At 38.9% G+C, this 19492-nt stretch overlaps 1 protein-coding gene across 1 annotated transcript in view; it reads right to left on the reverse strand.

Annotated features, from left to right (window-relative positions):
• myom3 (myomesin 3) overlaps positions 1-19492 on the reverse strand; it is a 100215-nt gene that overhangs the window by 70252 nt on the left and 10471 nt on the right. Inside the window, exons 3-6 of the mRNA XM_036558362.1 lie at positions 15278-15382; positions 5076-5229; positions 4331-4488; positions 1552-1644 (exon numbers count right to left, since the gene is read on the reverse strand). Coding sequence (XP_036414255.1) covers positions 1552-1644; positions 4331-4488; positions 5076-5229; positions 15278-15382 — 510 coding nt within the window. The remainder of the gene's footprint in view (positions 1-1551; positions 1645-4330; positions 4489-5075; positions 5230-15277; positions 15383-19492) is intronic.

Consider the following 19492-nt stretch of genomic DNA (forward strand, 5'->3'; position numbering starts at 1 on the left):
ACTCTCCTTCAGCTCCTCACACCAGCATTCATCCACAGAGTCTCAGCACAAGTGTCTTTCAGCCACAACAGAAATCTGGAGAGCTTTTTAGGAACAAATAACTGGGGCTCTTATTCTACATCCTTTACATTTTATTTTCCCCTCTTAAGTCCACTAGTTAAAATAACACTATTCTTGCATTCTTTTAATTAAGGCATTTTATGAGTGGAAAGTAGAATCTTTCATATTTACATGAATTTCAGAATTTCTTAGTATTTGGTGATGTGGCCCCCTTTCACTTTAATGACAACAGGCTCTCAAGCTGGTTCCTCACGTTTGTGTAAAAGCTGCGTGAGAGTCGTCTAAATACTAGTTTCCGCAGAAAAGATCATTTAAAAATTTAAATAGTGACCTTGATTATTTCTTTTTCAATTTGCTTGTCATAAATACACTTAAATTTCTTTCAAAATTCTTTAAATGTTGCTGTTATTTTCTAGGATTAAATGAAAAAACAAAAGTGATTTGCAGTGTGATCTTTGCAAAGGCATTCATGATCATGACATCACAACCACGATGAATTCAAATCCTGAAAATTCTTCAAATTTTGCTGTTGTCTTCTAAAAATAAATAAAAAAAAAACAGATTTTCAACTTGATCTGCACAAATGCATTCATGGTTATGACATCACAACCACGATGAATTAAAAATGTGAAAATTCTTTACATTTTGTTGTTATTTTCTCGGATTCAATGAAAAAAAAACCAGCAGATTTTCAATTATGTCTGCACAAATGCATTCATGGTTATGACATCACAACCATGACGAATTCATAACTGGAAATTTCTTTACATTTTGCTGTTATTTTCTAGGATTTTATGAAAAAAAAAACCTGCTCAATGTGCTCTGCGCAAATGTATTCATGGTTATGACATCACAACCATGATGATTTCAAAACCTGAAAATTCTTTAAATTTTGCTGTTATTTTCTAGGATTAACTGAAAAAAAACAACAGATTTTCAATATGATCTGTGCAAATGTATTCACGGTTATGACATCACAGCCATGATGAACACAAAACGTGGAAATTCTTTAAATTTTCTGGTTTTCTTTCTAGGATTGAATAAAAAAGATTTTTTAATGTCATCTGCACAAATGCATTCATGGTTATGACATCACAACCATGATGAATTCAAAATGTGCCTTTTTTTTGCAGTTTAGCTCCCGTATGTGGACTGGGGGAGTAAGCGTTTTTGAAAGTTTCCGAAATTTTACAGACTACATCAAACTCATGTTTAAAAAACTAATAAATTCAGTTTTCTATTAAATGGGCGCTTTAAGAAAGTAAACAGAAGTTATAGATGTATTATGTGCTGTATTATTTAGCGCTATGCTTTCTCATTACTCTTCCACTTAAGTGGAACACAGAGTTCGAAGCACAGGCCTTTGGCTTCTCTACTGCACTAAACAAGCCTTAAAACTTCTAAATGAGTTTTATCTTTATTGACTTGATTTAGAAGTATAAGATGCAATCAGCTGAACTCAATCCAACTTTATTTCCAGAGTGTAATCACCTCCTGATCTCCAGGGTGTTGAGGCCGAACTTCTGCAGCAGTTTGTAGTTCCAGGGCTGTGAGGAGACTCTCAGAGGAACATCGTCTTTAAACCTGCCAGGAAAAAACACAGTATATTCAGATCCACAGATGACGGAGATCTTATAGAGGGTTTAGATTCTGAGCATCAGCCAACACTGTAAACGGGCATCACTGATGGGAGGGTTACATGCATTACAGTACCTGTTAAAAAGTGCAGTAACCTTATTTTCATAACGCATCTGCAATCTGATTACTGCAACAGGATTAACTTACTTTTATATGTATACAATGTATTATATCTGCATATCGCTGTTGTCAGAGCAAAACCTTGTATCTCCAAAATGGTAACTTTACAGGAGAAGGAAAAAACCTACTTTACTTTTAATGTAAGTCAATGAAATCAGACGTTTTCCCAAGTCATTTTGGGCCGTTTCCTTTGGTCCATTCATCATGAAATTTACACACAATGTGAAGAGCAGTAGGCATTTTCAGATTATGTCAAAAACTGAAAAACGACAAAAATGGAGATATGAGGTTTTGTTCCGACAGCAGTGATATAGAGTGGTATAGTGACAAGAGCCACTAGCAGCAGGTGCATTGCTGTAGATTGAATCCCTTCTTCTTTGTCAGGGCCATTTACAGCCGTTCTCGATTAAGGCCTTCAAACCCAGTGCTGGTTCAATAGAAAAATAGAAATTTCAATAGAAATGTGTACATATACTTGCTTATGTTAAAAGTATATGTGCAATAGATGTGATGTTTTCAAATACATGAGCTAAATATATTTAACTGTGCCACTTTTGAACATTTAAATATATAGCAGTACATGCACATATCTGTAACAGTGTCACTTTTAATAATTTTCATACCCAAATATATAAACGACACATATTTTGAAAAATATCTGGAAATACATTTCCTTTGAATATTTTGAATATGAGTTTTCTTCACCAGAAAAGTTTGTGGGCAAAAGTTTAGTGCTAAAAAAGGTATGTGTTCAGGGAAAATTTGAACATAAGTTATATATATATATAACATAAGAAGGACATAAAAACAGTGTGTGAAGGACCTCATGAGATTAAATGACCGATTGAGCATTTCACCAAAAAGTTTTCAAAGTGATGTTTTCTAGGTGTTTGGGTAATACAGGGAATGAAATTGGCCACAGATGTACCTTTGAAAGTACAACAGTGGTTTTAAGGTCCAACTTTGTCCCTTAAATAATATTTTTCTCGGGGAGAAAGTCCATATTTGTCCATTTTCATAGTTCTCAGTGGAGTTAATCTTTTAAACTGAACAATAAAATAAAAAGTCACCTGTGACTGAAATGTACCTAATAGCATGTAATACCTCCACAAGCATGAATAACAGCTGTGATTCAATTTGGCACGGACTGGATGTAGGCGACATCAATGTTCAGCCACTCTTGCATCAAATTGAGCAGTTTTCGTGGAGCCTTCCCTGACGTCTTACTCGCTGTTCCGGGTCATCCTACAGATTTTCAAGATGATTCAAATCTTTTGCGGGTCAGTCCAGATGTGTGAACGCTCCTGAATGTTCATCATGCCAATCAGTTACATTTGCAGCCCTGTGAACGTGAGAACTGTCATCTTGGAATTCAGGGATAGGAATGTTATGTTCCTCAGTAAGATGATGAGCAAAAGGCAAAACTTGCTTGTCGAGCAGCTCAATGTCGGCACTGAGGTTCAGATTTACTGTCACCTCAACCAAAGAACCCATTTCAGCGTATTTAAAACACCCCCAGAACATCACAGAGCTCCTCCAGCTTGAACCACACCTGCATGCAGTCCTCATTGAAGGCTTCCTGAGGTCTACGATGACCATGACACCGACCATCACTCACATACAGGCAGAAACCAGATTCATCTGACCAGATAACACATTTCCAGTCATGAGCAGTCCAGTTTCTGTGTCTCTTCCTCCACTGTAACAAGGAAACTCTGTAAGCAGAAGCAAGCAAAGGCCTCTTGCATTCCATTCTGCTCCATATGTTCATGGTATGCAGTTCCCTGCTGAGAGTTCTTTCAGAAATTGGTTGTGAAGGACATGCGTTGACTTCTAGAAGCAATTCTTGCTTGGAAACGAAGTAATTTTTATTCACAAGCTGTGAAACACACCGGTGGTCCCTGTCTGGCAGTTTTGTCTTTTGGCTATCATTCTGATGAGAATTTCCTGTAGACTGGGATTTTTTCCACTGCTGGTCGACTCGTGTGACCTTATGCTTCGATACACCTGCAAATTCAGCTACTTCCTTCATAACATCTGCTTTGCGACCCATTTTTCACACATCGAACGAGACATTCACTTCACTGTACCACCTCTTCTCAATCTATGAATCCCGCTGCACACCCTGCAGGTATTTATAGCCCGATCATCCTCGTGCAACGCCATCTGCAGGAGCCTGAAGTTACTACCACCTTAAACACGCAAAGTGATTAATTTTTTGTCCAGGGAGCTTATAACTGTGATGGATTACAGTACAGTTATATTCCCTAACTAAAGGTACTGAAGCTGTACCCTCAAGGAACAACCCCAGTGAGTGTTCAGTACCCCTTTTTTCTGAGAGTGTGACAATGTTTTAACATTCTGAAGCTGAGGGTACAAAGCACCAGCACTACTCCTAAGGCCGTCCACTAGCACATCTCAGGGCTTGTAAATATGGATCAAGTTCTAAAAGTTTGTGAACTTTTCCATTTCGCTGAAGATTCTTTCGAACATGTGTGCAGATCTTACTCACCAGGTGACACGTGGGGTTGGGCAGCCCTGAACAGTGCAGGACAGTTTGACCGCCATGCCCTCCCACACAGTGTGCGGACGAAGGGGGATGGGAAAGTCTGGTGCCTTCTTGCTCAAGTCTTCCAGAAACTTCAGGTGCGCCGAGGCCTTCCTCTGAGCCTGAGGCCAGAAATGGAAAATTCATCACAAACCAGTCACAACTCAGAGACAGAACGTGGAAAGAGTGAAAGAGTGAAAATGGTCAGACAGAAAGCAGCTCCTACAAAAGCTCTGTAGTGCTAAACTATATTAAACTATATATAATATTATTTTAATATATTAAACTATATTAAAATATTAGGTAACCACTATGGATAAATTAGTAACTACTAAAATGATTCAGTAAGGTCTATGAATTGCTCAAAAGCAACTAAAATTATTAGTTACAACAACAATTATTCATTAATTAGTAAAATTATTCAGTAACTACTGTTACTTAGCAATGCCTATTGAACATTTTGTAATTACTGTGAATTATTCAGTACTTACTAAAACTATCCAATACAAACTATAAATTGTTCAGTATGTGCTATGAATTATGAATTATTTAGTAACTACTGTGAATTATTCACAGTATTTCAACTATTATAAATTACTATGAGCTATGAGGGGTTGAATGACTAACTTATCCGATCCAGCTAATATTCTGGGATTGAATTTTCCAGCTGTGTGCAGAGAGTCCTCCGTCATTTCCATCTGAGCCTTACCTCTCTGCGCAGTGCCATGCGGTCCACTCGTTTACGGACCTCGTGCTGGTTCCTGATGACCTCAATCTCCACTTTTTCAGCCTCGTTACCAAACAGAGTCCACTGGTCCCTCTGGTGGAGTTCATCATCAGCCATGGTTTCCCTCAGGACCTCCCTGAGGAAAGTACAGAGACAATTCAGCAATACGGTGTTGGTGAACTGTACAGATACAGATACACAGTGTTGGTGAACTGTACATATACAGATACACAGTGTTGGTTAACTGTACAGATACAGATATACAGTGTTGGTGAACTGTACAGACACAGATACACAGTGTTGGTGAACTGCATAGATACAGATATACAGTGTTAGTGAACTGTACAGATACAGATCTACAGTGTTGGTGAACTGTATAGATACAGATATACAGTGTTTGTAAAATATATAGGCACAGATTTACAGTGTTGGTGAAATGTATAGACACAGATCTACAGTGTTGGTGAACTGTATAGATACAGATCTACAGTGTTGGTGAACTGTATAGATACAGATATACAGTGTTTGTAAAATATATAGGCACAGATTTACAGTGTTGGTGAAATGTATAGACACAGATCTACAGTGTTGGTGAACTGTATAGATACAGATCTACAGTGTTGGTGAACTGTATAGATACAGATATACAGTGTTGGTGAACTGTATAGATACAGATATACAGTGTTGGTGGATTTGAGATCAGTTTTGTATTCAGCAGTAGTTTGGTGAAGAATCACATTTTCCCAGTTTCGCCTTTCTCCCAGTTGTGCTCGATCAGCCAAGACATATTTGGTGTCCAAAATTTACTACATTAATTGGACAAAAGTAATGAAAAATTCAGGCTTTGAGATGACTGCTACGCTTTTTGGCTGTGCAATGAAATTTTGTCCATGTTTATATATAACAGTATATCATACAGTGCCAGAACCCACATAAGCCAGACTTATTGTGACATTAAACATACAGGCCTTATAATGGCATTCAGTATGAGGATGTTATTATTCCATATACAAGCTATATTATGATATTTCATATTCAAGCCTTATTATAACATTCCATATACAAGCCATATTATGGGATTTCATATACAGGCCTTATCATGGCATTCTATAAAAAGACCTTATTATAACATTCTTTATACGGGCCTTATAATGGCATTCCATATGAAGACGGAATTCCATTTGCAATCTCTATTATAACATCCCATATAATATTTCATATACAAGCCTTATTATAACATGCTATATACAGGCCCTATTATGGGATTTCATTTCACACACAGGCCTTACTATGGCATTCTATATAAAGACCTTATTGTGACATTCCATATACAGGCCTTATTATGGCATTCCATATACAGGCCTTATTATGGCATTCCATATACAGGCCTTATTGTGGAATTCCATATATAACCTCTATTATAACATGCCATAAATAGGCCTTATTATGGTATTCCATACTCAGGTCTTATGACATTCCATATTCAGGTCATATTATGGAATATCATAAACAGAGCATGTTATGAAAATTCATATACAGGCCTTAATATGGGATTTCATATAGAAGTCTTATTACGACATTCCATATACAACCTCTATTATAATGTCCCACATATAGGCCTTATTATGGTATTCCATATTCAGGTCTTATTATGGAATATCTTGAACAGAGCATGTTATGACAATCCACTTACAGGCCTTATTATGGGATTTCCCATCATCTACCACAATGACTCTGTAGAAGTGCTATGCAAATGATGCCACGGGTCAGCACAGACAGGCTGAGAGAAGAAAGACTCTGAGATTACGTCTGTTGTTTTTTTTTTTCTCGAGCCGGAGCCTGTCTTGCCCCGCTTTGGCTTTCTGTCTAGCCGCGCTAAACAAACAGCGTCCAGGGGTTGATTTGAGCCGCTTGAACTTTTCCGTCTGCCGGAATCTGTTCGGAGTGGAGGAGTGCCCTGGTGACATTTCGCCGCTTGTCATTTTAAGTGCTTGTGTGGAGGTCAGCGAGTGCGTGGAGCCGCATACACACTCCTGAATCCAGATAGGGCCTGTTGTACTTAAAAAAGCAAGGGGGAAGCAAAGAGAGAAAGAAGAAACCGATGGCAGGAACGCTCCTTGTGGAGTAGGCTTCAGATGTTTTTAACTGAAGTGCAGCCGAGGAACACTTGAGAACACTTGGTTCAAAAGTGCTTGATCTCCACTTTGTTCAATAATGCTAGTTATCCATCTCCAGAGGATCTTCAGTACGTCTTTGTTTTTGCGGTACACAGTAAATCTGCAGCTTTTCCCTCCACTGAATCAGCTTATTCCCACGAAACAAAGCCAGGGCTCTCAAGAAAGTTACCACAGAAACAATTAAATCAGTTTATACTTCAGAATTTAAGCCACTTTGCTGTAATGCAACGTGGAGACAATCATATCACCTCTAAACCTGGCTTCATACTAACCCTGCATGGCATGAACACCTTAAAAACGCCTCTTGTTGAAGCATTTCTCACTTGTAGTTCATTGAAACTTTCATCCTACACCACATTTGTGTTTGTAAGCAGGAGAGGAGATATTTTACTGTGATTTGAATTTGACTCCACCTTATTGTGGCATGTACAGTCTTGTTTTTTACGAGATTAAAAACTCGTAAAAAAAAAAAGCAGCCGTGTGTTTTTCATTGAAACAAACAGAAAAACAGACAGAAGCGGAGACTCAAACCTGTCGGAGATTTAGAGTGTAATCCGAATGCAGATTTGTGTACCTGCATGTAAATACAGCAACAAATCTAGACTAGACGTTTTAAACACCAATATTCTACTGGGCACGTCCCCCACATTTCTGCATAATTAAATGGTTGAGATGTAAACACAGTCATTCAGAGTGGTTTGGTTCGAAATGCTCCGTTTTAGAGGAACTTGCACAGTCAGAATTGTTCACAGCGGTGGTGATAGGAACCAGACATCCACCTCTAAAAGCTCCATCACAGAAAGTTATGAAAACGCTGCCTGACGTCTGAGATGTTGTTTTATGTTAGTCTTAAGGTTTTGGCCAAAATACCAATTTTAACCCCTTAAATGGTCAGGGTCCGCTGGCAGGCCCAAAGTTTTATTACATGCTTCTATAACCCAAGAATAGCTCAGCCAGTTTGCACTGAAGTCCCTGGAGTTACTGAATAATAAGCCTTAGTATGTAATAAGCCAGGGATTTTACCACTGTAAAGATATCTGAACCATGTCACACCAAACCACCCTGAATGACTGTAAACTATTCAGTTATGCAGTTATTATCAGCATTATCAGATCTATGCTATTGCAGGTAAATATCATAGATTTTTGGAAGTTTAGAAAGGCTGTAGTGACAGAGGAGTGAGTGAGTGAGTGAGTGTGAGGTGTGAGTTTGTGTTTGTGTCGGGCTCTCTGTGGATTTGACTTGCTTTTAAACAGGCCGAGTCTGATAGGCTGGAGCTGATCTGAGGGAATTTTCACTTTGATATGATTCTATAGCCCCCCGCCCCCCACATCTCACAATGCAGAAACCTGCCCTCTCTCACTGTCTCAAGCTAAAATATGAGTTCCATAACACGTGAAATGCATTGTTTCGGAAATAGCCTGAGAACTGAGACAGTTCTTTATTGCGCTCCTACAGTAAAAACCTAAAAAAACAGTCAAGTATTCAGACCTTAGATATGTGCAAGGATTACTTTCTGATCTATTTAAACCTGAGGCATTAATAGAGATGGTAATAAGCTAAACATGTACAAAATCATTTACAAGGTTCTTTCTATTGGGAGGTGTGTGGCTCAAAATCTGACCCCTACATTTACACTCACTATCTTAAGGTTAAATAAAAAAAAAACTTTATTAAAAATATGCTGAACCACATTTTTATGTCACTACCGAAACACAAAGAGTTTTAGCATGTGGGCGGGGCCTTATTTTAGCCACGCCCCTGTGTTTAAAGCTGAAAGTCAGGCTGCATCCCTGTCCCTCATGGCCACATTGTGAGCAGTTAGATCCCAGTGTTTTGAAGTGTCCCAAATTCTGAAAATCAGTGTGGAATATTTAGAACTGTCACTACCGAAACGCGTTTTCTGCAATTAAGTAAAATTGTTACATTTTAGTGAAGATATGATGATTTTATGTGTGAACAGCTGCTCAAAGCTGTGTTTGCTGTGTTCACGTACTGGCTGTGTTTTTGAGTTCTGCTCAAAATGAGCTGAAATTCTCACTACCGAAACAGTCACTACTGAAACGTTTGATAGAGTTTCGGTAATGTTGTGATTGTTTTGGTAGTGACAAATTGTAATGTGCATTCATTTGTTTTAATAAAATAAACATAATTAAGGTAAAGAGCAGGGGTGCACAACTCCGGCCCTGGAGGGCCAGCACAGTGTCCAGCACAGTTTGGTGATTTACCTGCTCCAACACACCTGATTACACTTATCTGTTAATTGCCAGGTTAAGTGGGTCTGTTTGAGCTGGGAAACCTCTAAACTGTGCTGGACACCGACCCTGAAGCAGCTTGATTTTCTCCTCTCTCTCAAAGATGAAAGCTTTAAGTGCTGTTTATCTGATGGGGGCAGTTTTGGTGTCGACCAGCTCTTCCAGGTGGCTGTTAGGAGTCCCATTTTCTCTGTAGCTTTTAATCATTTTTATAAAAATTATTAATTATATTTTATTATATATTATACTCCAGTTTATGTTTTTTCACTTATTTCCCTTTGACTTTCTCCTTCGTAATGCAAGTGGATTATTTTATATCTAACCTCCTCACAAATATCTACATCTATATATCAAATATATAAAAATGAATTAAATTTACTTAATGGCCATTTTTACCGGAAATTAAATAAATAAAGTGTTTTCTGACTTTTGCACAGTACCTCTAAACATAAAATGTGGCCTGTGCTAAGTTTAAGCAACATTTTATATTTTTTCCTCAGTGTGTGAAACTCAAATAACTAGAAATTGTGCACTAAAATGTGCAGAAAAATGTCAGACGTATCGTAGCCGTCCAACGCTGTCCTTTACATTTCACAATAAATGGGTTGATAGAAATGGATCAAATGTTCAATTACTTGAAAAATAACTTTTTTTCTTCTCCTTGTGTTTTTAGCAGTGACAATCTGATCTGTAATCTATAATCCAATCTATAAGCAAACTTTTGCATACAGCTACATAACTACACACCCAGATTCTAAAAATATCATTGTATTATTGTTTAGCTCTCATCTGTGACGGACTCATGACGGTAAGGATGTAAGGTCATCCGTACATTATCCTCATTATCCTACAGTGTATCTGCTCCTGCCTTTGTTCTGCTCCCCCCAGAAGCCCCCGCACTGTCCCAGCGGTAAACTGCGTCCGCAGCCAGACGACCTTGCTAATGTTTTCCTTCCTAAAGAGGATTACCAGCCCGGGCTAAAGCTGCACATCTGAGCTGTCAATGAATGTGTGAAGTGTGAATGACGATGATAGCGGGAGGTTCTGTTCTGTCAGGGAAACACTACAGCTAACAGGAAACACTTAACGGTAAATTAGCTTAAAATTAATTAATCGTTATAATTGCATTAGGCATTTATGATTAATTGCATTAGTTTGTGGTCAGTTGTGATCACCTACATTAGCTTGTGTAGGCATTTGTGATTAATCACACCAGCCTGTGTAGTTAATCATGATCATTCACATCAGCCTGTGTTGATAATCGTGACTATTCGCACCAGCCTGTGCTGTTAATCGTGATTATTCATATCAGCCTGTGTTGTTAATCGTGACTATTCACATCAGCCTGAGTAGTTAATAGTGTCTATTCACATCAGCCTGAGTAGTTAATAGTGTCTATTCACATCAGCCTGTGTAGTTAATCATGATTATTCACATCAGCCTGTGTAGTTGATCGTGATTAATTGCATCAGCCTGTGTTGTTAATCATGACTATTCACATGTGCCTGTTTTGCTAATTGTGATTATTCACATCAGCCTGTGTTGTTAATCATGATTATTTGCATCAGCCTGTGTAGTTAACTGTTATTAATTGCATCAGTCTGTGTATTTTAATTGTGATTATTTGCATTTGTTAATGCTTCCAGAAAGAATAGTATTAGCTTGTGTAATCAATTGCAACCAATCACTATAGTATACGTAGCCAATTGTGTTTAATTGCATTAGTTGTAGTGAAACATGATTAATTGTAATAGTTTATGCACTGAACTGTGATTAATTACATTTGTTTGTGCAGTTAACCCCTTAAAATCACAGGCTTATTCCATAGTAAGACTTATTACTTAGTAACTACAGGGACTTCAATGCAAACTGAGTTATAGAAGTGTGTAATAAAAGTTCTGTCCAGGTCCTAGAGTGCTAATCAATGGGAGAACCCGCTTTGCTATGTCTATCTAGATACCACAGAGAGAAATAAATCCTGATTGGCCATATTTTCGGCGTTTAAAGAATTGAACCCTTTTGTTTCCATCCATGAAATAAGAGTAGCACTGTGATACTTGCAGAGTTTAAATACAAGCATTTTATTGAATAAATGGACATGTATTCTTTAGTACCCAGAAATCAATAGGCCTTCTCTGAAGGCCCAGAAGGCCCTGAGGGTTCCCCTGTAGAAATATCTGTTATCAAGAGAGTCACTACTGGAACATTTAAAAGCTGCATTTGAGCGAGGGGGCTGCAGCCGCAGAGTCATAGCAAGAGCTTCAGAGAGAAACTACGATAATCAATAAATCAAATGCTCTGACAATAAAGAAAAAATCGTTATCTGTGGAGGCCACTGGACTGTAAAAACCCTGTCCAGTCATTTCATTTGGCCAGGACGAAATGACTGGATGGCCTACCTGCCTGTCTACTTGCCTACCTCACGACATGTACTCTGCATGTGTACTCATTTGTGCATGGAGTGCGCATGCGCACACACACACACACATACACACACACACACATACACACACACACACACACACACACACACACAGCTCAAAGGTAACAAGCTACTTTCACAAGAATGGCAGAGAAAGTTACACAGGTACCTACAACAGCTTGCGCTGCTAAAGAAAGGAAGAAAAGAAAGACAGAAGTAGAAAAGGCTTTGAACAGAAAGAGGTTGGATAAAGCAGGCGTCAAACCAGAGTGAACATTGGTGTGACTTTCAGTGAACTTTGGCGAAACTTGAAGGAGTTGAATTCCCTGGAATGTGACTCCAAGGTTGCTATTTTTCTGTTGGACAGGTAATTATCTGGTTTGTTTTGTTTTGTTTGTTATCTGGTTTGTTGTGGGGGAATTTGTTATTTTCCTGAAGTATGTAGCCAACATAGCTAGCTACTTTTGCAGCTACATCATGTATTAGCCCAATGCTAATGTAAGCACACAGCTGAAATCAGCTTCTCATTTGCCAGCTTCTTCCCTTTCCACCTTAAATGGTGCAGGCACAAGAATGTAACTGCTGCATCATTTAAGGTGGAATGGGAAAATGTGAACAAAAAGCCAGCAAATAGGAAGCCAACTTGAGACTTGTAATGTTAGCTAAGCTGTGAGCTAGCTAGCTATGTTTATCTTGTATGTAATCTGTGTGTGTATGTTCTACGATGTCTGCATTGCAGTGTTGAGAAAGTGTGATTTGATGGTATTTATCTTATGCCTTTGAACGACTCCAACACTCTGGGGTCAGGCCATGTGTGTTCATGTGTTTTGGTGGAGTGGCTTTGGAAGTAGGGCTGAAAGTGGAGGGTGGGATTTTTTCAGTTTAATTTCATCAAAAACTAGCTTACACTTTCTGGTTTCTACAGAAATCACCCACTCCAGCTTCAATAATGTATCTTTGTAGCGCATTATTAACACTTTGTAATTGACACCACTACTTAAGACAGAGTGTGCTGTAGCATCACCTACAGCACACTCTGTCGCTTTTTTAACCCATTTTTAAAAATCTGCTGTTCTGACTTTCACTTCTTAAGCTGTATAAGTCTCTTGTTTGAAACACTTCAAAGGACAAATGTCTGGGCCTCGGCGTCAGGGATGCTGGGAGGACACGGCGGCCGCTAACGTGATTTACGCTTTATCTCACCTTGGCCAGCTCCACAGTGTCCTGTCCATTTCACACATCTACACATCCAGCAGCACTGACTACAGACCCAAAACAAACAGACAGAGATGTATCTCTGCAGAGAGATTTATATCTCGGCATGTGCAGGGCAAGCGTTGTGAAAGTGGCGCACAAAAAGGACGGCATCTGGAATCTACACTGCACGGCCACTTCATTAGAAACACCTCCCTTGTAGCTCCACTTTGTAGAGACTGTAGCTCATCTGTCGAAGCACAGTTTGTATTAGCCCAGATGTTGGCAACATGTGGCTTTTTCACTGCCCTGTTGTGGCTCCACAGCAGAATTAAATCTTTTATACAGAATTAGATTATATTAATAAAGCTCTGCTGATCATTCTGACAGTTTTTACAATAAATGTTCTTAAATGCTGGAGTAATGTAATGCACAACTGCTGATTCACCCTTTAACCCTAAAGACTGCTGGTCACCATAGCAATGCAGACAACAATCTCACGTAGCTCGTAGCTAACGAAAAGGCAAAGAGAAAGATTTAAGGCGAACATCGATAATTTGGAGACGAATGGACTTATTTACATTTATAATCACTCCAGCTGGTTTCCTGATACGTTTAATCTGCAACGAGAAACTGTCAAACACTAAAAAGTCACGAAGCTGCAGTCAGTTTCTTATTCGAATTGTCCAGTTCCACCTTAAATGGTGCAGCAGTTACATTCTGGCACCATTTAAGGTGGAACAGGAAAATTCAGACAAGAAGCTGGAGAATGAGAAGCGACTTCAGCCTCATAAAAAGTTGAGCATTAAGAAACATTTTACAAGAAACCGTTCTACTTTTGAGGAAAAGTTTCCTGCTGGAGATGCGAGAAAAGCAGCTATAGCTGAGCTAAAGCGTAAAGCAGATCAGAGTAAGTCTGCATTTTCATTTATATTATATTTCTACCCTATAATAGGACATCAGCACATACCGAGACATATTTACAGCTAAGATGGTAAAATGGACATAAAATGTTGTGCATCCCACGGTGGTTTGATTTTTGTTGAAAGGATAAAATGGCTTTTCTTAACATTTGTTTTGCCGACCCCTGTATTAGCCATTGCCTTTTATCAGTGGTCAGTTTCTGACCACCAAACAACTCTTGGCTGGATATTTTTAGGCAGTGGATCACTTTTAACTCAGCAGAGACGCCGAAGGAGAACTTTATAATACTTTTAAAATGAGAAAATTATTAGGAGACTGAAACTATGAAAACAGCAGCTAAATCTATATCATCCCCCGTGTGTGCAAATAATATTCCCATTTCAATTCGGTTCCAGCTGATTCACTCGCTGAGCAGCTCAACTCATAACTGAGATTTATATTGCAATTTTAAAGTGAGAGTTTAGAGGAGAATGAAATCTGCACTATTGACCTCTTATACCAAATGCTTTAAATCAGACATGTTTGGTGCCTGAATTTTGCTTCTTCATGCCTCAATCCTGGGTTTTGCCCCCAGTCCAATTAAATCCAATCCAGTCTAAGTACTTACATGTTAAAGGAGAATTCCACCAATTTTTCTGACTTTCCACGTAATTAAATGGTTAAGATGCAAACAAAGTCATTCAGAGTGGTTTGGTGTAAAATGCCATAAAATGGTCCTAGAGGACATTGCAGAGTCAGAGTTGTTCATAATGGTGGTGATAGGAACCAGATGTCCACCTCTGAAAGCTCCCTCACAGAAAGTTACTGCATGAAGTGGCTATGAATTCACTGCCTGATGTCTGAGACACTGTTTTATGACAGTTTTGAACGGATTTCGGCCTAAAATCCATGTCAGAAAGGTACATGCAGGGTGTAAGGCTATACAGCCCCCTAAAACTTATTTTTTTCATATTTATCACTATTTTCCATCATCAACATTCCATATAAACTCAGAAGACTCGTGTAGGTTCACTGGTGGTTTTGGATAGCAAATAAAATGTCTATATTTGTGTTGTAGACATGCCGACCCCTGGTTCCTATCACCACCACTGTAAAGGAACGTATAAATTTCTCTATATTTTAAGAATATATCTATGCAGACATTTGAAAAGTTAGTGAATGTTACTGTATATTTATGTGAGGAGGCTGTGAGGTGTGTGGTTGTGCCAGTACCAGGTCCGGTGGCGCGGGAATTTGGGCTCCGTCAGGATCTCTTTGACAGACATGACGTCACCGGGGATGATGGGATAGAACTCGCAGAGGGAGGCCTCCTCATCACTGTGAAATGCACAAACAAGATGTGAGTAAACAAAATGTGCAACTGTCATAGAGACACTGAGGAGTCCACACACATGCTTTTCGTTCATGTGTGGAGCGGCACAGACAAAAGTGTCCAGACGCTCAAGGAATAGTCTGGCGGAAAATCAAATTTACACAATTTTCCACTTTTCCCAGAAGTATTCAGTCGGCTGAGACGTGTTGGGAGTTGGCTTCTTTAGTTTAGCACTGCAGCAACAAGTTGCTAGCAAACACTAGAATCAACAGTCACCCAAATTCTTTCTGTAAATACATCCTCAAAACATCTCTCAAACCTCTCAAACCACATCCAGGCTTTCATTAAAGTGCATAGAGTTGTTGCTGTGGTTCAGCTTTCAAACACCAGGGCTGGTATTCACAAAGCAGGACTGACCTTGGATCAAATTCCTTTGCGTTTATGATACTTATTGTCACAGAAGCTGATTCTAGATCAGCACTCTGACACCTAAGGTGGTGAATACAGACCCTGTTGCCTAAAGTGGCTGCCCTCAGTTTTGTTCACTTTTTTAGTAAGTCATACTGTGTCCAAAACCACATCGACTGTTCAGCGTGACCTTAATGAAGATCTGGACGTGGTTTGAGAATGTTGAGAAAAGTTTTGGTGATGTATTTTTACAAAAAATGATTCGGGCGATTTGGGTGACTATTGAGTTAAAGTGTTTGCTAGCTTTATAGCTCCAGTTCTAAACTAAAGAAGCAAAATTTGGACTCCAAGCATGCATTGGCTCGTCCTTTACAACTGAGGCAAGTGGAAAATTGTTTAAATTTTACTTTTTTTACTGAACCATTCCTATAAGGTGCACCTGTTGGTGATAAATATGTTCAGTTGTGCACACAGCTTTAATCTCTATAAAAAACACTGACCAATAGAGTGGGATGCTATGGAGCACACATGAGGTGCACCTATGCCCAATGCTAAGCGTGGGCTAGAGGGGTATAAAGCCTCCCAACATGTAACAGCAGTGGAACTGTGTTCTCTGGAGTGATGGACCTCCATCCAATACCTTTCGGATGAGTTGGAGTGATCCAGAACTGACCATCCAACATCAGTACCTGACCTCACTAATGCTCAATCAAATCCTCACAGCAATGTTCCAACATCTAGTGTAAAGCTGTCCCAGAAGAGTAGAGGCTGTTACTGCAGCAATGAAGGACAAGCTCCATATTAAAGGAGTTATGTAGACACATTCTACATTTTTCTTGTATTTAATTTTTTCCTGTGAGGGTTAATTATGATATTTGTGATGTTTTATGCATAAAATTCATTTTCCATGACCATTTCTTACCTCTTTTTTCTTTAACATTAACCAGGTTGTTTTTGTTACTGTGCCTTTAAGACTGATATATGTAAATGAGCTCTGGAGGATCAGGTGTCCACAAACGTTTGGCCATTTATTACAGTGTTTATGTTAGTGGAATGACAATGACTGATTCATGCTGATGTTGGACCATCACTCATTTTCTTACTCTTAGACACAATAAATCAGTCCTAATGCTGTTTCAGCATGCAGGCCATGCACTGTCCTGCAGCTGACCAGTAGAGGGAGCTGTATCTTTAACCTGAACTCTGACCGTTAGGGGTTTGGCTGGCCTGGAGCTCCAGGATCTGGTGTTTCTTAAAGGTGGCTGTTGTGTAAAAGACTGATGACTTTCTTAATGAAATATGAAAGTGTGTGAAGTTGTTAGTGGGTCTGAAAAAGCCAAGGCCACACAGACTGTTCCTGCTTCTGTAATTCATAGAGTAATTCATCTTCATACTGCTGCTAAAGAGAGAGAGAGAGAGAGAGAGAGAGAGAGAGAGAGAGATGGGGGGGGATATGATGTTTTGACTGCAACTCTGATTCACAGTGATCTTTTGCCACATAATATATATTTTTATTCACTGTATTGATTTGTATTGTATTGGTGTGTGTTGTATTGCACTGCACTGTATTATATTGTATTGTAATATACTGTACTGTATTGTGTTGCACTGCATTGTGTTTTGTGTTCTACTCCACTATACTGTACTGTACCCTACTGTATTTTATATTGTGTTATTGTATTAAATTGTACTGTACTGTATTATATTGTACTGCACTGTTATGTTATTGTATTGCATTGTATTGTACTATAATGCACTATACTGTACTGTATTCTACTGCATTGTACTGTACCATACTGTACTGTATTGTACCAGACTGTACTGTACAGTATTGCACTATACTGTACCGTACTATGTTGTATTGCATTGCATTGCACTGTAGTGCACTATACTATACTGTATTCTATTGTACTGTACTGTCTTTTATTGCATTTTACTACACTGCATTGTATTGTATTGCATTATACTGTACTGTATTCTACTGTACTGTACTGTAATGCACTGTACTGTCTTTTATTGCATTTTACTACACTGCATTGTATTGTATTGCATTATACTGTACTGTATTCTACTGTACTGTACTGTAATGCACTATACTGTACTGCATTGTATTGTACTGTATTGTACCATACTGTACTGTATTGTCCTGTACTATACTGTATTATATTGTACTGTGTACTGTATTTTACCGTACCACACTTATTGTACTGTACTGTATTGTACTGTACTGTATTACTACACTGTACTGTACTATATTATAGTGTACCATACCGTACTGCGTCATACTGTATTATACTGTACTGTATAGTATACTGTAATGTATTGTAGTGTATTATATGGTACTGTATTACTACACTGTACTGTACTGTACTGTATTACTACACTGTACTGTACTATATTATAGTGTACCATACCGTATTGTGTCATACTGTATTATACTGCACTGTATAGTATACTGTAATGTATTGTAGTGTATTATACAGTACTGTATTACTACACTGTACTGTACTGTATTGTACTGTACTGTATTACTTTTCTGTATTGTATTGTTTAGTACTTTACTGTATAATAGTAAAAGTTGGTACCATCATAGTACCAATCTCACACAATAGTGGCAAACAAACCAGCACTTCTCACTCAGTAATAAGAGTGAATTGTGGTATCAGCAGAGCGTGAGGTGATTTAGCGGCTTGGCACCGCGGCGCTCTGACAATGCAGAGTCTCATTCACACTTGAGCCCACGAAGGCCCTTCTAACACCCAGCAGATGCCAGGGAGGATCTGAAAGGGATCAGTGCTGCATGGACTCATTGTCTCTATTTAAATTTTTCTCACATACTTACAGGCCCGCTTCCCTTTTCTCCCTGAATTTCGTTAGTAAATCAGGAAGCTAAACAGGTCCCCAGCTACGGAAAAAGGGAAACGAGTCCAATTTGGCCTAAGGGAGGAGAATCTGGGAGCTTGAGTGTCGGACTGTGGGCTCCTGCTGATACGGTCTGTTTCATTCAGCCCTGCAGTCTGCTGTATAACAAGATTCATAAACCATATTAGAGCTTCCTATATAGTTTTCTGCTCAAAAAACCTCCAGCCAACAGTGCATTTACGTCTGCCTGAAAAGTGACTGACGGGTCTCCTGACCAATCAGATGCCAGCTGATGTGTCTATGCATTGCATTTTTTCATTGCCCCTGTTGCAAAGCTGGACAAGCTTTACAGAGAGCTGGTGGAAAGAGAGATTAGTCACTACACAATGTTGAGTTTCCAGTTTAAAATGTTATGTTACCAAGCTGGACTGTGATGTTGATGCCAGTCGAAACTAGGCAGGTCAGAAAAGACAGTACATATCGCTGTTGTCGGAACAAAACCTCGTGTCTCCAAAATGGCAACTTTACAGGAGAAGGGAAAAACCTACTTCACTTTTAATGTAAGTCAATGGAACCAGACTTTTCCCCAAGTCATTTTGGGCCGTTTCTTTTGGTCTGTTCATCATTAAAAACTGAAAAATGACAAAAATGGAAATATGAGGTTTTCTTTCAACAGCAGCGATTTGCTACCTTGCGAACGTTAGCACTGTGAAAAACTATATCTGATCTAAAAGTGCATAAAAAGAATGCAGTTTAAAAATAAAGGAATAGTGCAGCAAAAATTTTACTCAGTTTAACCCCAGATGTAGTCGATCAGCGAAGATATGCTCAGAGTTCAAATATTA

This window comes from Colossoma macropomum, unplaced genomic scaffold (assembly GCF_904425465.1).
Source record: "Colossoma macropomum unplaced genomic scaffold, Colossoma_macropomum, whole genome shotgun sequence".
Classification (NCBI taxonomy): Eukaryota; Metazoa; Chordata; class Actinopteri; order Characiformes; family Serrasalmidae; genus Colossoma; species Colossoma macropomum.